The sequence below is a fragment of the Westerdykella ornata genome, assembly GCF_010094085.1.
Source record: "Westerdykella ornata strain CBS 379.55 unplaced genomic scaffold EI97scaffold_13, whole genome shotgun sequence".
Taxonomy (NCBI): domain Eukaryota; kingdom Fungi; phylum Ascomycota; class Dothideomycetes; order Pleosporales; family Sporormiaceae; genus Westerdykella; species Westerdykella ornata.
In genome coordinates, this window is record NW_022986863.1 from 368,158 (window position 1) to 386,008 (window position 17,851).

Below are 17,851 nucleotides of genomic sequence, written 5' to 3' on the forward strand. Positions count from 1 at the left end.
GTGTACCTGGATCTCCACTTTCCATCCTTCCAGTGATATCATCGGCGAGCCGTGCTACAAGATTCTGCGGCCACTCTATCCGGACACTGCACAGCTTAACTTTGCACTATCAACCTTCACCACTGCATCATGGGTGTCGAGAAGACTACGATCAAGCCCGGTAACGGCGTGGATTTTCCAAAGAAGGACGATGTCGTATCAATGGAATACACGGGATGGCTCCTTGATGAGAGCAAGCCAGACAAGAAAGGAACGCAATTCGACTCCTCCGTTGGAAGGGGCGACCTATCGACCCCAATTGGAAAAGGTCGCGTCATCAAAGGCATGCGGGCTTCCTCAACTCAGCAGCCAACATACTGATTTTGAGCCTTCAGGATGGGATAATGGCATTCTGGGCACAGACGATGGAAGGCCCATGTCTCTAGGGGAGAAGGCTACGCTGGTTATCTCACCGTACGTAGCCGCCGCCCCACTACTGCCGTCGGGTAGCCAACAGCATCTTCGTTATATTGTTGCTAACATGCGACCTTCTACAGCGATTATGGCTATGGTGAACGGTGAGTAGTGTTATTCAGCTGCCCCGCACAAGAGCGTCCGCACAATGTTCTTTTCCAAGGCCTCCAAAAGCACACCACCGTACTCAAAGCTCCATATTTCGCGTGTACGAAATTCAAACGACCCATCAGCCGCAGTGACGCCTCGAACCAGTCGACTACCACCGTCACGCGTATCACTCGTTGAACGTTACGACCAGAATGACGGGCGCTCTGTCTGATCCATCACTGAGCCAACCGCAATTTGCTATCACGATCTATCAGTCTATCTGGATGCTCGCTATTTCCGTCACACCTCTTTGACGTATATTGTTTGGTAGCTGACCGCAACTTCTCTATAGGGGCTTTCCCAACGTCATTCCTCCGAATTCGACATTGATCTTGTAAGTGAAACTGATTTTCCCTTTGCATTCTACGAGTCTCATGCACCGTCTTGAGCACCAAAGACGACAAGTGGGCTCCATCCCTCTGGCTTTGAGGCGAATCCCGCTGAAGCCTCGATCTGTTGCTTATTGAATGCTGGAATCTCCTATCATGCTCGTTCATCATCACCCCATGACGTTCCGCCGGCTCCTTGCTGATTTTGAACAGCGACGTCGAATTGAAGGCGATCAACGGTAAAAAGGCATGATCAACTTCACGTTCCCTTAACCCGTGGAGTACAAGCACTAGGGTATTCCAAACACGGTTTATCCGGCCGACGAACGGCAGCTTCCATCGACCATTGAATATATTCGACAACCTGCCGAAGCTGAAGGTTTCTGTCTTGCCAAGGCCCGGTGTGGGAAGCCGTTCCGATATCATGTTCGCATTTCCCAGCTTCACGAAGCTGTCCTTGAAACTTCAAAATACGCTGTTCGGTTGTCATTGTTTTCAAAGCTGAAAAGTAACATTACATTGACCGACCTCTCTCTACTTTCTTACGGTTTCGATGACCTTCGGTTTGCCTGAGATATAGGAATATGGAAGTCGATATTATTTGCTATGACGATCCACAAGCACGTGAACGCCGGCACAATTTTTCAATCAGATTCCGAGCGATATGTGAAGTACACTTCTTCCGTCTCTGCTATCAGCTTGATAGCTGGGGCTCGTTATTCCGGCTCTTCTTCTTTTAAATTATCGTCGGATTACACCGTTGTAATAGCGACGGAGACAACGTGCTATGGGCGATCTGTGTGCTACGGAGCCATATTGATCGGGCATATCAACCCCTGGAATAAGTGTATATTGGAAGGTGTCCCGGCAGACTATGGCATGGTTTGCAGGGGGATATGCCATGTCGACCTGCACTGTCGGCTTGCCGAGTTCATTCCGATCGAGTTCTCATGGTGAATGATCTCGGCCTGTTTCCTTTCATGCCACCAGTATGCCGCTTACCCTGTCTTGCTAACATTTCTGAGTTCAGACCGGTCACACGTTTCCCAATCACTCCCGAGTTCTGGGCTTCGTGCTTCATGTAGCATTCTTCGCCAAGGCCACAACGACACTACAATCCTTCTGCCAGAGATGACTGGCATGACGGTCAAAATCTCGCCATATATCATCCATCGGCCAATCCAAGAGATATCGCCAATTGGATGTTCAATTATTGACGGCCCGCACACATGTCTTCGGCCCGAAATTGTTCGAATGGATACTGTCAGCTCACCGCTATCCCGAGCCACACTCTGTATGCTCGTTCTGGGCCAATAGTGGAAGGCCATGGCCATGACTCCAGCAGGTTCCGAGTACAGATAGAAGCCTGGAAGAAGGAGCGAAGAAAGCAATGTTCCGAGGACATATCAAGTCATGCCTGCAGTGTCGAATGTGGACACAACACGCAGAATACCCGTGCCGGTGATGCTTATATGCATACCCTGCATCCTGGTTTCCGGTGCATTCGGCAATTGGAGAGGACCGCAGTTTATATGATGTCGGTCACACCGATAGCGGGCCGCACCTACATTATGAGGGGGTTTATCTCCCGCCTCGTGAAGGTCTGACGTGATACTTCGATGTGGCGGCCGCAAAGGATTCCTCGCGGTGGGGTGGTGAGCTGTCAGCGGGCTGACTATGCTGATAATGGGATCAAGGACGAAGGATAAGAAGAGGGGTAGCGGGGTGGATGAACAATCTGGGGCTGTACAAAGTTTGAACTTCGTAGAACAGGTCTAATGCCTTCAGGTTTTCCGCAGAACAACTCTGCTCAACCGTTGGGACGTTGGGCCGCAGAGACGGTTGCAGCAAGGCCAGGCACTTCGAACCTGCATTGTGCCAAAGCCCAATTCTAACGACATAGTTACAGTTTATCAAAAAGAAGTGAGTGGTAGTTCTCAATGAGGAAACACTTGACGAGCTGCTTGATTGGTGGTCGCTTTGGAACAATCCTCGAACTTAATCGTTCCATTTCTGGCGCAGGATACTGTCTGCTGACAAGTAGTAGCTTGCATGGTTGCATGCAACGGCGTTCTCGACCTCCGAATCCCGATGTTAGAGGCCGTGTTTCTACTGTATTCGAACAACATGATGAATGACACTTCGCGAATTTCCCAGAACAGGAAGTATCTTGCGCGATGCGGACGCTCTGTCTGGAACAAATTCGCTCTTCGACAGCAACAACATAATAATAAGATATCACGTTATTTATAATGTACAAAAAATCGAACCGTTGGCGTCAATGCTAGCAATGGACGCAAGAAAAATTTGTGAAAAAAAAGAAAAAAGACAACATGGTTGACGGTTCGTGTGTGATAGAGAGAACAAGTGTCTTTGCATTGTAATATCTGCCCTGATGCTTACCTGTTGAGACTAAGGACGGGCTTTACAGTGACCGAAGCTCCGTTGTATGCATGTGCTGTACAGCAGCCCTCAGGGGCCATGATGCAGAGGACAAACAGACCTGGTGTAGGATCCTCCCCCTTTAGCTTATAGCTCATAGCTGTTGTCGTCTCTGAGCCCACGGCAACCTTCTTTCTCACCTCGTACAAACACGTACAACACTCACAATGGACGTCTCGGAGCTCACAAAGAACATCGCCAGCTTCGCCGCCTCGCCGCCCAGTGACCTTTCTGCCGAAGCACGGGCTGGCCTATACGGTGCAGTTAGTCAACTGCGCGATGCGCTCATGGACCCTCTGCAGGCTACGCTGCGTTTCGCATTCGGAGTGTGCACTCTTTCTTGCAGCAGACCTTAAAGCTGAGCTAACTGCGTGTACAGGTACACGAGACCTCAGCAGTTCTTCTGGCTATCAACATGAAGCTTTTCGACCTCGCTGTAGCCGCTGGCGGGCCCCTCACAGTTGACGAACTCGCAGAGAAAGCCTCTGCAGACCCATTGCTAGTCCGTTAGTGTTTATCCGGTTTTGAATCCTTGTGGATGGGTGCTGATTGTCTTCAGGCCGAGTGTTGAGAATGCTCGTAGGGCTGAGTCTCTTTACGCAGCACAGTGTGGATAGCTTTTCCGCGAAGCCTTTGGCAAACATCTACGTCACGGGCTCACCTCTGAGAGAAGCCATGATCCATCTGTAGATAATCCCTGTGACCCTTCTTTGAAGTTTACCGTGACTGACAAGACAGCAGTGGCTCGCACACATCGGCAGTCGCTCGTCTGCCCGAATACTTTGCGCAGAATGGATACAAGAACCCGGACGACGCTTTCCAGGGCCCGTGGCAGTTTCTAGAAAAGACGGATAAGCACTACTTCGACTGGCTTGCGGATCATCCCAACCTACAGCATGCTTTCAACACCAGCATGACCATTTCCCGTATGGGCCAAGTCCATTGGTTCGAGTTCTACCCCGTGAGGGAGAAGCTCAGCGGAGTCTCAGCATCGGACACGACTCTGGTCGACATTGGAGGAGGCGTAGGCCACGACGTCGTCGCTTTCCGCAACCAATTCCCGGATATCCCAGGCAAGCTCGTCTTCGAAGATCTGCCCTCGGTCGTCGCATCCGGAGTCGCCAATGGCCTTCCCTCTGGCGTCGAAGGCGTAGGCCACGACTTCCTCCATCCACAGCCCGCATCCGTCAAGGGTGCCAAGATCTACTATATGCAAGCCGTCTTGCACGACTGGCCGGACAAGCAAGCTCGCACCATCATTAAGCATATCCATGATGTCATGGTGCAAGGCTCCATCTTGCTGATCAATGAGAATGTGCTTCCCGAGGAGAAGGTTTCGCTCTACCAGGCCGAGATTGACTTGTCGATGATGGTGGCCTTCTCGTCGCTGGAACGGACGGTGAAGGACTTCAAGAAGCTTCTCGAGTCGGAGGGATTGCGCTTGGCGCACGTGTATAAGCCGGCTGCCATGACTCCAGGCGCGGGGACAGTGCTCGAGTTTGTTCTGGCATAGGGTAATAGGGAAGGTGGGTGAGGCAGGGCGGTGGGCGCGGGTGACGGGGCGAAAGCGCATACCGCACCTGTGATTCCCGAGTCGAGTCGTCGGGGTTCTGCAACTTACAGGAATATCTGTAAGAAAAAAATGACACTTGGAACCGAACAGGCCCTCAGCCTTTTGCTGCGTGTTTGACGGTCGGGGCACATGTGAATGTGGGTAGCCATACTGAAGCCGTGGCCTCTGTCATCCGTGGCTTTCCAGCGGTTGTTGCGGCGAAGGGCTGAGTGGTCCCGGCAGTCTCGAGGATTCAAGTAAAACAGGTTTTGCTGTTTTGACGGATTGTGTCCTTTGACGGATTTGGGTTTCTTTTGGTGCCCAAACCCATCCTCTTCCATCTGCATGCTTTCATATGGAAGCAGTAAATGGGCTACTAGATGAATGCCAATGCCCATTCATACCCAACGCCCATGAAACACGACGAAGCCATGGGCACGAAGAAGCAAAGCCCTCATTATCCATGTACATACACGTACAATCTGCAACGGGCTCCCGCAGTCATCACGACGGGTTCAATCTATCTTCACCGATCAATGCAGGCCAAGCGAGGATCCCTGGATTGCGGAACCGTGGTGCTGGGTCCGCAGTTTATGCGACGGAGCCGAGAAGGATGGGAGGGGGGTCAATTTAGGCGTGGAGAAGGGCTGCAGGTAAGATGGACCTGCTGGTTTTGGGTGTGGGTGCGAGAGAAAACGTCGATGAGGGTTCGGAGATGGGTGCGTGGATGGTTGGGCACCGAGTGATGGCTTGAGAGGAGGAGAGGGTACTCTTGAGTTCTGGCGGGAGGCAGAGTAGCTGGATCTTGATGGTTCCCCGCTACTGGCTGCTCAACAGTGACTTTTAGGAGACGGGACTGCATCTTGACGGCTGCATCTCTAGTCCGATAGACTAACCTGTTGCTCGACGTCTTACTTCCAGATTCCCGCTTCCGGACTCGCTTGCTTCCGCGACCGCGGAGGCCCGCAAAAAGAGGACTTCTACGGAGAGGGTTTCTCTGCTGTTATCCCATCCCCGCTTCTTGTGCTGTAGTGGTACGGGCTTGTCGGGCGACTGATTGAGGGTTGTCTCTTCGCTGCGTTGAATGGATCTGGACTTGCTGAGACCCAAGATGATGGGACGAATCGGGAGGTGAGGGCTCGTGAACCGGATGTGGTGTGACGTGTTGCGGATATGTTGAACAGGCATCTGGGGAGGGCCATGGCGGTTAGGGCGGGTTCGGGTTATATGTATGCTTGTTGAGGGGAGTGCTGAAGAAGATGCATGTGTGAACACTGTCTTGGGGCGTCATTGGCAAAGCAAGACGATGGGAACTGCCACGCCAGTGACTGTATTTTCCACTCTTGAGTTGATTCATCTATGCCTTTGGAATTCATTCTTTCGATGGACACGTTCACCGTCAGGAGAACTGCGTAGTACGTCGACAGTTGTCCTCTTATAGTGTACTGTTGCTTTTCGTGTGGTGGAATCTTAAATCATCGTAATGTCTCGTGCAACGATGGATGAAGTACCAGAGATTAGGCTGCGGGGTAGGTGTCTCTCAGGGCTGGACACAGCATGTGTTGGCTTGCGGTCGGTCATGAGGGTACATGAAGTTCAAGGGGGGTGTTGAGGACGGCCTAGGCTTGTTGATGTTGTGTTTGGAGATGGCGAAAGAGTCTATGAATAGGCATGAAACGCGTCACTATACGAAAAAGATCGAAGACTGCAAACGCTTGATAGATATCTGATGCGATACATAAAAGATGTGATGTTATGGTAAGCTAGCACATTGATAGTCATTGTATACCTAACAGGAGAGAAAGGAGAGTCAGGTGATCCCCTCCGCCAAGAGATGGACAGAAGTGCATCGTGGTGCTGGATACACTGCACAATCGCCGCCCCTCTCTCGAGGCATACAGTACGTTTGCACAGGTTTACAGCAGCATTACAGTCGAGCGGGGCCATTGTCGCTCAACCTTGATCTCGCTCAACAGACTACCTACGGGTATCTGGCACCACAAGTACCGGTAGCCACTGCCTTTCCAGTGATTGATTGATTGAGAACAGACTTGAAGTTCGACGAGTAATAATGATGCGGCGGGTATCGATTGTCTGCTAGGCGAGGTTCGACAACTCTGTCTCGACTCTTTTTTTGCTTGCTGGACAGTTGGGAAATGAGATGTGCACAGGGCTCTCGCCGCTCGGCCACTAGTAGCAACCAATTGCTACGGAGTCCTCCGTACCAGTACTGGCACCCCGACCAACAACCACTCGACGGCGACCACACAACTTGTGGCCCAGATTCCCTGTGATGGTGCGCTGTCGCTGTCGCTGTCGCTGTCGCTGTCGCTGTCGCTGTCGCTGTCGCTGTCGCTGTCGCTGTCGCTGTCGCTGTCTCGCCGTGACGCGCCTCACTCGCCGCTCGCCGCCAGCGACTAGACAGACAGACTTTTCAACGGCGGCTTACGACAGCCCTTCCAGTCTGCGGTTGCCACGCATTGTGGGCCTGATGACGACCGTTGAGGTCTCAACAAAAGAATATCATGCCGACCCTGCCCGCCACGGTACTTGTGGTGGTTGTCGCAATTTCGGAGGCGCTCTCGATGTGTGTGATGTGTTGCTTGCTGTGTTGACGACGAAAAGAGGACGGGGAGGGTTGTGCTTTCTGGGTTGGACTTGTCCCTTGCCCCTTTCCAGCGGCTCTTCCTGCTACTGAGGAAAATAATAATGGACAGGGTCTCTCGTTTAAGAATGATTGCGGCTTGCCAGCTCCGCCAAGCGCCGTTGGGAGATTCAATATCCGTCAGATGAGATGTCCTCGTCCAACAGAAGTCAAAAGGACAGTGGCAACGGCAACGAGAAGGCCCTCTCGGCAGTACACAGTACTGCGATGAAGCCTCAACAGTCGGAAAGAAGAAAAAAGTGGCCTTGTCAATTTTCTGCCGACTTGTTCCACCATCTCCACCCCCGCTGCTCATCCAAAACTCGGCGTTGCAACAACCAACAGCATGCGGAGAGCCGACTGCGTTGCCCTTTTTCCCCCCCTTCACCATTTTTCCGCTGCCAGCCCCGGTCGTAATTTTTGGTTCCTGACTTGTCCCCTTTGGGCTTTAGGTTGTGCTGATACGGTGCTGGGTCAAAATTACCGTCAGTCAATCAGGCAGAGCGCTCATCCGAGTGGTTGGTCTGTCTGCTTACTACTGGTCACATCGGTGAAATTGAAGCAGATGGCCGTTGTTCCTGTGGCCCCTGTCGCCTGCCGTGGCCCTCATATGCGGCGAGCCGCGATTCGCCCCTCGTGCGATTGCCGCCTAGCCGTTCCTGGCCGTTCCTGGCCCGGCGTTTCTTGGCCACCGACCAAGCGTTTCTTGTTTCGCTGGCTGATCCCCTTAAAAAGAGTACGCGCCTCCCCCCCATTCAGCTCTCCATCCAAGTCCGATCACTACTTGCTTCTACTGATTTTTTGCCGTAAAACTTCACTCTTTTAGTTTTACCGCAGTCACTCCTTCGAATCCCCTCCCTTCCCAAGGCCACATAGCCTTCGTTCGGCCCAGTTATACCCCATTACATACAGTCGCTCGAAAACCTCGTCGCAATGCGTTTCTCCACCATCGCTTCTGCCGCTGCGCTCGCCCCGGCCGTGGTTTCGGCCACCTACAACGCCGACCTCAAGGACAAGCTGGGTGTGGCCCGCGTCCACAACAAGTGCCCCTACGACGTCTACCTCTGGTCCGTCAGGAAGGGCGACATGGGCTGTCCCTCGGGCGCCGCCAAGGTCCTCAAGACGGGCGAGTCGTACGAGGAGCAGTACCGCGACCACAAGGACGGCGAGGGCGTCTCCATCAAAATCTCCAAGTCGGACAGCTGCAAGGGCGATAACATCGACATCACCCAGCTCGAGTACTTCATCAACCACGCCAACGCCGACTTCTTCTACAACTTCCTCGACGTCTCCTTCGTCGACTGCCTCGGCGGCAACTGCCCCGGCCGTGACAAGTTCTATCTGAAGAGCGGCAACAACGGCGATCCTCGTCTCGCGACCGCTGGCGCCGACAAGGCCATCTGCCCTGTGCTCTCCTGCTCCTCCAAGGAGGAGTGCGCCACCATGGCCTACATCAACCCCGACGACGTCCAGACCAAGTCGTGCGAGCCCGCCGCCGACATGGACTTCTACCTCTGCGTCTCGTCCCCCGACGAGGGCGTTTCCAACGACGCTCCCAAGCCCTCCGACGAGGAGAAGCCCGCGCCCAGCAGCGTCCAGGAGGCGGCCAGCAAGATCGACGTCAAGATCGCCGCTGCTGCCATCACTCCCGCTCCCGCCGGCGGCGCTCAAAAGCAGCCCAAGATCAAGACCGAGGTCGTCTACGTTACCGAGTACAAGTACGTCAACGCCAAGAGGCACGGTCATGGCCACGTCCACAAGCGCTTCCACGCTTAGATTCGTCCATGTCGAGTCTTTTGAGTTTCTGCGAGCGCTTGGATACCGCTGTCCTTCTTTTCCTTTGTATGTACTTGATGGCGCGAGGATCTTTCGACAGTGGAAGAGGAAGCACATTCGACGCGATACATGGTCTCGGTCGGAGCGGTTGAGGAGTCCCCAGTGCTGGACTCGCATGTAATGGCGGGGAGGCGTGTGTGTAGACAGCGTCGCAGACAAATATCTACTCGTTCACCTACCCTTTGGTTCCAGTCATTCGGTTTGTGCTTCTGGCCACGGGCACTTGTCCCATTCTTCTTTCCCCGGTTCCTGGAGCGATACTAGGGATTGCGAGTGCCGGTCTGGATGGCTGGTTTGCCTTCTGTTCTCTTCTGATGTGAAGGGTTTTCACGATTGGTTCATGTCATGATATACCACTTTGGCTTCTTCGATTCTGGAGGGATACCTGGAAACTGCGGCGGTACAGAGATTGTTTCATTTGGTTGAATCTTTGTTTCAATCTTGTTTCCTTTGTTTGCTCGCTCTATAGACGTTTCTTCTACATAGCAAATGGGCAAACCGTACAAACAATAATCGTCGCCTGGCTCCGTGATCCACTGCACTCGTTTGCTTTCAGGTCTGCTCATATCCTCGAGACGGACTTTGATGTCGTCCGTTTTGGCTTCTTAGCCCAGGCCGAGGATCTGAAACAGTGACGTTGGATTTGAGTCTAAATGAGGCCCCGCTGACGGTTCGTCCCTCGCGTACCAGGTACGACGAACGAACCACGATCCCGTCGATCGCCCGTGGGGTGGAGGGCCGTTCGCGTGCACTAACACGTGGGAAGTCGCACTCGGGAAGGGCGCGTGCGAGGGGGTTACACCGGGAGCTGAGTATACAGTACTATCCGTACTATCTACGTACACAGTAGAAGTGAATACCAAGTTTCGTATTCGATGCGATAAAAGATGGTCGAGGAAACCTCCCGAGCAACAAACCGTCATGATTGAAGGTAGCCGGCCAGCAAACAGCTGCGATGCACTAAAACCTTGGAAGTTCTTTTGAGACGGTTCACAGCTTCTGAATAGGCGGCACTTGCTGCACGTTAGGTCCTCATTCCTCCGCGCTAAACCTGATCCCGTCTAGCGCAGCGGTCCAATGTCATAGTATACGTCTCTCACCGACTTCCCTTCTTTCCTTCATTGACCCGTCGGCTTCTATCTTGACGATCCACTTCCAAGCCGGAACTATTCTTTGCTTTGGATACATGATATAGAGTCGGGCTTTGGAGGTTTCAGAGCAGGCGGGAAGGCCAAGCGAGGTTGAACTCTGCTCGAAGAGAACGATAGAGCGAGCCGTTTGGTGAAGAGTTATTGAACATGGAACTTCCTTCTAATATTCAGGTTCCGCTCGTATTGGCTGGAGAGAATCCGCTCCGTGTTGTTCCACGAATATCACGCTGTCGACCTATCTGGGTACGGTATTTCGAGATCCTCTTGCAATGGAGCATGTTGCTAACAGAGGTTACAGGATCCTGTACAAGCACGCTTTGCGCCATGTTTTCTGCCCATCGTTAGTGCCATACCCGCAGTCATTGGAGTATTGGTACTGCTGTTCTACTCATTTCGCCTTGTCACCCCTTACCTGCCCGGTTGGACGAAGCCTTTCATCAGGGAGCCAAAGCAAAGCACGGATGATCTCCCGGAGGCAGCTCCTCGTCGGCGCTGGAGCACCGCAACGTCTGGACTACTTATTGTGTCTGCGGTAGGTTTGGCGTTACAGGCGGCGGTGGTGCTTCACCCGTACTTGCAGCTTGATGCTCTCTTCGCATCTGTTGCGTGGGTATGTTGTATTTCCATAACCAGATGCGGTATACATGCTGAACACCTTAGGGAATCGCCGTCGCTATAGTCGTCCTAAAACGACCCAGGACAGCTTCCATATCCCTCCTTGTCATCTTCGCCTCCATCCTGCTAACTCAGCTCATCGTTGTCTACCATCAACGCACCCTTTACACGCCAGGCCGAAACGTTCTCCGCGCCCTGCCAACCGTCACGTCTCTTCAAGGCATCGTCCTCGTCCTTAATATGCCCCTCCGCGACCCCAACCTCCCGCACTACGACATCGCCAAACCCTATAGTACCCCCACATCCGGCCTGCGCTCACCAGAAGACAATCTCACGCCATGGCAGTACATGACTGTCTCCTGGATGAGCCCACTCATCCGCAAAGGTGTCACCGAGCAGCTCAACGACGACGATGTTTGGGACCTAGGCTACGAGTTCAAGCACGCGCAATTGCACAGTGCGTTTCGCACGTTGAAGGGATCCGTGACGAGGAGGTTGCTGTGGGCGAATGGGATGGATCTTGTGCGCACAACGACGTTGTCGCTGGTCCAGCTCGCTGCAAGTATGTCCATTGAGAGGTACCAAGAAATCTGTGTTTGGAGGCTAACCGTCCGTAGCACTGTTGACTCCGGTGCTTTTGCAGCGCCTGCTCGCTTCCATGAACGATAATGGGCTATCTCCGCGTAGCGCGACAATCATGTACGCCCTGATCTCGGTTACGCTGCGTTTGATCTCTGCGCAATGCAATGTGTTTACCCTGTGGTATAGCAGGAGGGTGTATGAGCGGTCCAGAGGTGAGATGATTACCATGCTTTATGAGAAGACGCTCAAGCGGAAGATCTTGGGTACTAGAGAACCTGATGTCGAGCCTGAACCTGTGCCAAATGGAGAGGTTGGAGAGCAGGCTGATGGAAATGCTGCTGGGAACGAGAACGGGAATGCAGATGCAAATGCCCATGTCTCGGCGCAGAAGAAGTCATTCGGTGCGGTTGGGAGATTCTTCAAGAGTGCGAGGATAATCGTGGGAGCAGCGTTTGCGAAAAGGAAAAAAGACGCCAAGAGGGAGGATGCTGCGTCCACGGGGAAGATATTGAATCTGATGCGGTACGTCCTCCAACTGTCCAGGGTATACATTGTTCTGATTTCTGGCTAGCAACGACGTCTATGAAGTCGCACAAAGGTGGGTGACCTTTCTTTCTCTGTAATATCCCCGGCTAACAGCGGTACAGATTCTGGGACTTCCCGGACATAATCACCAAACCAGCCGGCGCAATATTCGCAACCCTACTGATTTGGAGAATGCTGGGTTGGGCGTGTCTGCTCGGTGTGCTCGCACTGCTAGCATCGCAGACATTCAACATCGTTATAGCGCGCTACAACATCTACTTTGAGAAAAAGCGCAGGGTCGCGACCGACGAGAAGCTCCAACGGATCACCCAGTTCATCGAATCCATCCGACATTTGCGATGGTATGGGTGGCAAGATGCATGGATGAAGGGAATCCTCGAATGGAGGCAGAGAGAGCTGCACCTTCGTGTCATTCTGATCTGCTTCATGACCACACTAGCATTTATCCTGTACCTCGGATCAGGCCTCTTCCCGGCGGTTGCTTTTTACGCTTTCACGAAGATCGAGGGGAAGCCGTTGCGAGTGGAGATCATCTTCCCGGCTATGGATTTGTTCTCGCTGCTGGAGTCGCATCTCCGTGCTTTACCGCAATTGATCACGGTGCTGCTGAACGCCTATGTGGCTATGGGAAGGATAGAGCATTTCATGCAAGAGCCGGACAAGGAAGAGGTGGATGTGGTGCCTGAAGGATCTGCTGAGCTTCGACTGGAGAATGCGTCGTTCGCTTGGCCTGGGCTCGGGAAGAACGTTTTGCATAACATTACGTTGTCGTTTCCCTCTGGCTTGACTGTCATCTATGGAGAAGTGGCATCCGGGAAGACTGCGCTTTTGCTGGCTCTGCTGGGCGAATTGGACAGGACGGGAGGAGACTTCGTTCGCCCAGAAGAGGTGATTGGATACTGTGCTCAGACGCCTTGGCTTCAGAGCATGAGTATCAGAGACAATATCTTGTTCTCGTATCCCTACGAGGAGGCGAGATATAGGGAGGTACTGGAGGCCTGCGCCTTGGTGCCTGACATGGCCGAACTCAAGCACGGGGATCTGTCCAATATCGGGGAGAATGGAATTGGCTTGTCTGGTGGGCAGAAGGCGCGTGTGGCCCTTGCAAGGACGGTGTACAGCAAGGCGAAGATGCTGTTTTTGGACGATCCGTTATCAGCACTCGATCACCAGACGGCGGAGTACATTGTCAAGAAGCTGTTCGCTGGGCCCTTGCTGAAGGATAGGACAACGGTACTCGTTACCCACCGAACGGAGCTCTGCCACGGCCTCGCGAAGCTGTGGGTGGAGCTTGACAAGGGAAGAGCTATTATTCACGAACCTACGGAGGCTGAAGATACTCCCCTCAAGCGAACAGACACGCATGCGTCAACTAATGAGGAGGACCAGAAGAAGGGCGAGGATGAGCAAGCTGCCGCTGTCCCAGACAAATTCATCGAGGACGAGCACCGTGCCAAAGGCACCGTGAAGCTTCACATATACTGGCGATACATCAAAGCCGGGACGCTCCGATGGTGGGCCATTTCCGTCGTCGTCATGGCACTGTACCGCACCTTCGACGTTGGACAGACCTGGTTCATCAAAGCCTGGGGTGAAGGCTACGACACGGGCAACAAAGGCGGGCTGTTCAAATGGCTTCCTCCTCCGGCGGAAAACGTCATTCCCTGGCTTCAATGGTTCTTCCTCTTCGTCACCGCCGCTGCAATCCTCTTCTCGTTGACCAACCTCATCATGTTCGGAGTCGGATACCATGCGGCGAAGAACATCTTCAGAGAAGCTATTTGGCGCGTCGCTTATGCAAATTTTAGATTCTACGACGTCACGCCTGTGGGGAGGCTGATGAATCGTCTCACGTCGGACATGAACACGATTGATGGGGAATTGAGCTACTACTTCACTGTCTTTGGGTGGTTATCCATTGGGTGGATATCCTGTGTGGTGGTTATCCTTTCGTCCACGCCGGCCTTTATGGCTTTTGGGGTGGTGCTGTCGTTTGGATATTGGTATTACTTCAAGCAGTATCTGCCTACTTCGCAGAGCCTGAGACGTTTGGAGGTAAGACCCAGTGCTACCCCATCGTTTCATACGCATACTAATCCCCATCTCCCAGATGGTGTCTCTTAGCCCCTTGATGTCCAACTTCGGCGCCCTTGTCGGCGGCCTCACCACCATCCGTGCCTTCTCCGCCCAGCCACGGTTCCTTGCCGGTGTCATCAACGTCGTCGACCTATTCCAGAAAAACGACCACTTCTACTGGTCGCTACAAGCATGGCTCGCCCTCCGTCTCTCTGCTATGAGCGCTTCCTCTACTCTTATCATGGCCCTAATCGCCATCTACACGGGCATTTCCCCCGGCCTAACTGCCTTCGTCCTCATCACTGCAAGTCGCTTTGTCCAATACACGGAAAGCATATGCCGGAATTACGGCCGTCTAGAGATGGACTTCACCTCCGTAGAGCGTGTCATGGAGCTCCTCGACCTTGAAACCGAACCCCTAGGCGACGTCGACCCGCCGGCTTACTGGCCCACCTACACGGGTGACATCGTCTTCAACAACGTCACGATCCGCTATGCGCCGCACCTGGAACCGGCCCTCTCAAACATCACGCTGCGCATCCCCGCCGGCAGCCACACGGCCATCATCGGCCGCACCGGTTCCGGCAAATCGACCCTCGCCCTCTCCCTTCTCGCAACCGTCGTCCCCGAGCCAGGCGGCTCCATAACCGTCGACGGCATCGACCTCGCCGCCGTCAAGCGCGCCACCTTACGCAGCAGAATCACCTTCCTGGCCCAAGACCCCGTCCTCTTCGCTGGAACCATCCGTTCCAACCTCGATCCCCTGGACGAATACTCGGACGCCGCCTGCCTCGCCGTCCTATCCAAGATCCACGCCGAATCCTACAACTGGACGCTCTCGACCGCCATCACTCCCCACGGCGCCAACCTGTCCCAGGGCCAGCGCCAGCTCATCGCCCTGGCGCGCGCCATGCTGCGGCGTTCGCCGATCCTGATCATGGACGAGGCGACTGCTAGTATCGATTTCGAGACGGCGGCGCGGATCCAGCATGTCCTGCGGGAGGAGATGAGGCAGAGTACCGTGGTGACGATTGCCCATCGGTTGGAGGCTGTGAAGCAGGCGGAGTGGGCGGTGATGCTGAGCAAGGGGCGGGTGGAGCGGTTCGGGAGGGCGGAGGAGATGGTTCGCGAGGGGGGAGAATGGGCGGAGATGTTGGCGTAGGGGGGATTGTGCGGGAGAAGGATTAACGTGATGAGGGTGATTTTGGCGGCGTTCTGGGGTAATGGTACTGTCACGATGAATAAATAGATGATATGAACGAATACATGGATACTTTTGTTCCAATGGAGATTGGCTATGCGGGTCCAAGATTGTGAATCTTGATGGTTTTGATCGAGGGAAGTGATGTCTTCAAGAGGAAACTTTGATCATGGAGCCTTGGAAATGTGAATGCATTGCCCTATGTAAGTTCTTAGCTCTATGTGTAGTTCGTATTGTGCTTAGTCTCAGTGAAATGAGATGAAGTTTTCCGAATCCCCATCCGCTGAACAGAAACATGGATGCCAGTCTAGCTGGAGGCGCTCATGCCAACAACGAAAAACAGATAGCAACACCCATAATAATCTCAAAGGCAAACGATGCCAATGATAAATAGCCAACCCAATCTACGCACTCAATCAAAACGCTTCACCCTCGACAACAATGGCTGCCCAGTCCAATCTACACCAATCCCCACAGCGGCCTAGGCAGCGGATTGCAAACCCCCTCCCTCCTCGGCATCCCAGCCCTCAGGCCAAGGCCACCACCGCTCTTGCCCGCCGCCGCCGTCGTCTCCTTTTTGACCCCGATGTACGCCTCCCTCCTCGCGGGGTCGCCCCTCGTGACGCTCCACGTCCGCAGCCCGTAGTACGTCCCGATGTGATGGACCAGCCACCTGGCGAAGGTGCCGGAGCGGTCGCCGGCGGGGGTTTCGAGGATGAGCATTGAGTGGTGTATGTCTTCTTCCACCTCTATTTCTTCTTCCTTTTCGTTATTATTCGACCGAGAAGGGATTTGCCTCGGCGGCGCACGATTATTCCGCCCCACAAACACAACCTCATCAACATCCTCTTCGGAATCAACCTCTAACTCCTCATCAACCGGTATCATCATCATCCTCCTCCCCTCATTCCTCCTTCTTTCCCTCTCCCCCACCCTCTCCACAAACGCCCTCACCTCCCCCTCCAAATCCATGAGTAACCCCCTCGCACCCCTCTTCTTTTTCATCTTCTCCCGCAGCTCCCTCGGCACCACGCCCGGGTCTGTGGGTTTCGATGCTACTGCTACCACGCTGATGCTGCTGGTGTTATTGCGTCCCTGTGCCTGTGATTGTGCCTGCGACTGCGCCTGTGCCTGTGCCAATGCCTGTGCCTTGCGCTTCCGCGCGGCGGCCGCGGCGGCGGCTTCGCGACGCGCGGATTGCCGGGCCAGGCCGGCGTCCCAGAGGGGCGCGAGGTAGTACGGTACGTGGTGCACCGGGTGCGTGGGGTGGATTTCCCAGTCGCGGGGGGTCGGGGGTTGCGCGTTGGGGACGGAGAGGAGGCGGTCTATATTATAGAGTTTAGATGGTTGTTGTGAGCGGGAATGGGTCAATAGGGGGAGTTTTTGGTAGGCGCTTGCTCTTGGGCAGGTAATTGGTGCTGGGTTAGAGGAGAGGAGAACGGGGGAGAGGGGAGGAAAGTGCGGGAGAGCCGGGGGATTCAGAACTGCGATTGAAATGGCGCATCGTTCAAGCCGGACGCAGGGATGGAGAAGGAGAATAAATAAGCTGGGCGCATACCATTCTCCCACTTCCGGCGCCGCCGACTCCCCTCCTTGCCTTTGAGCAGCGCTTCGCGCCTCTTGAGGCTGTCGCGGCGCAGTGGCTCTTTGCGCTTGTACAATGCCGACGACGATGGTTTGTCGGTTTCGGAGCGCAGGGGCTCGTCGATGGAGATGTGGATCGGGGCGTACATGCCTCGGGAGGATTGCGGCTCTGGTCGTGACTCGAGCTCTAACTCTGGCTCGGGGTCGACCGGCGCGGAAAGGGTCATCGTGCTGATGGCCGCCGTGGCTTCTTCGGTCCATGCTGCGATGTCAATGGGTTGGGTAGGGGCGGATGGGTCGTCGGGGGTGTGGATGGCCATGGTGGTGATGAGTGAGGGGAGGTGCAGTAAGGACTGATGTGGGAAGAAAGAGAGAGTGAGGGAGGGTTTTTCAAAAATGAACGCGAGACTGTGTGTGTGCCTCCGAGGTCTGCGGTGTTCGCGACCTTCGACCGCGCAATGACGATGCCCGTCCGAGATGGTCGTGTTCGGCTGGCCAATCAGCGGGCACGTGGGGGCGTGGAGTACAGGAGAGGGTCGGGTGTTGTATCCGAGGAATGGAGGTGAATTGGTCTATTATTCGAATTGATTTGATAATCCAGAGATGGAGAGCGTAATATAGTAGATAGTTGCATGAATGTCAAAAAACGCACTGTTAACGAATGTGGAAAAGCAGCCACTTTGCTGAGCA

The 17,851-nt window shown here is 54.0% G+C and overlaps 6 protein-coding genes across 6 annotated transcripts; 4 read left to right on the plus strand and 2 right to left on the minus strand.

Annotated features, from left to right (window-relative positions):
- Positions 1–4: 4 nt before the first annotated feature.
- EI97DRAFT_68091 (peptidyl-prolyl cis-trans isomerase) lies at positions 5–1,362 on the plus strand. Its single transcript, XM_033803002.1, has 5 exons — positions 5–322; positions 375–453; positions 537–557; positions 896–937; positions 1,146–1,362. The coding sequence occupies exons 1-5, from the start codon at positions 130–132 to the stop codon at positions 1,183–1,185; spliced, it is 375 nt and encodes a 124-aa protein (XP_033653203.1). The 5' UTR covers positions 5–129; the 3' UTR covers positions 1,186–1,362.
- A 2,179-nt stretch (positions 1,363–3,541) lies between these two features.
- Positions 3,542–4,887, plus strand: EI97DRAFT_450866 (S-adenosyl-L-methionine-dependent methyltransferase; the record flags this gene model as incomplete). The annotated part of the gene is made up of 4 exons (XM_033800309.1): positions 3,542–3,700; positions 3,754–3,880; positions 3,934–4,060; positions 4,116–4,887. 4 exons carry the CDS (start codon positions 3,542–3,544, stop codon positions 4,885–4,887), a joined length of 1,185 nt encoding a protein of 394 aa, XP_033653204.1.
- A 550-nt stretch (positions 4,888–5,437) lies between these two features.
- EI97DRAFT_69100 (uncharacterized protein) lies at positions 5,438–6,349 on the minus strand. The gene is made up of 2 exons (XM_033803003.1): positions 5,823–6,349; positions 5,438–5,745 (listed from the first exon to the last, which is right to left on the minus strand). Exons 1-2 carry the CDS (start codon positions 6,112–6,114, stop codon positions 5,552–5,554), a joined length of 486 nt encoding a protein of 161 aa, XP_033653205.1. The 5' UTR covers positions 6,115–6,349; the 3' UTR covers positions 5,438–5,551.
- A 2,154-nt stretch (positions 6,350–8,503) lies between these two features.
- Positions 8,504–9,346, plus strand: EI97DRAFT_443095 (uncharacterized protein; the record flags this gene model as incomplete). Its single annotated transcript, XM_033799796.1, has 1 exon — positions 8,504–9,346. One exon carries the CDS (start codon positions 8,504–8,506, stop codon positions 9,344–9,346), a length of 843 nt encoding a protein of 280 aa, XP_033653206.1.
- A 1,192-nt stretch (positions 9,347–10,538) lies between these two features.
- On the plus strand, positions 10,539–15,602 carry EI97DRAFT_420070 (uncharacterized protein). Its single transcript, XM_033797017.1, has 7 exons — positions 10,539–10,800; positions 10,856–11,167; positions 11,218–11,734; positions 11,790–12,276; positions 12,326–12,352; positions 12,402–14,355; positions 14,411–15,602. Exons 1-7 carry the CDS (start codon positions 10,705–10,707, stop codon positions 15,536–15,538), a joined length of 4,521 nt encoding a protein of 1,506 aa, XP_033653207.1. The 5' UTR covers positions 10,539–10,704; the 3' UTR covers positions 15,539–15,602.
- A 147-nt stretch (positions 15,603–15,749) lies between these two features.
- Positions 15,750–17,823, minus strand: EI97DRAFT_434087 (uncharacterized protein). The gene is made up of 2 exons (XM_033798531.1): positions 17,136–17,823; positions 15,750–16,902 (listed from the first exon to the last, which is right to left on the minus strand). Exons 1-2 carry the CDS (start codon positions 17,479–17,481, stop codon positions 16,037–16,039), a joined length of 1,212 nt encoding a protein of 403 aa, XP_033653208.1. The 5' UTR covers positions 17,482–17,823; the 3' UTR covers positions 15,750–16,036.
- Positions 17,824–17,851: the final 28 nt, after the last annotated feature.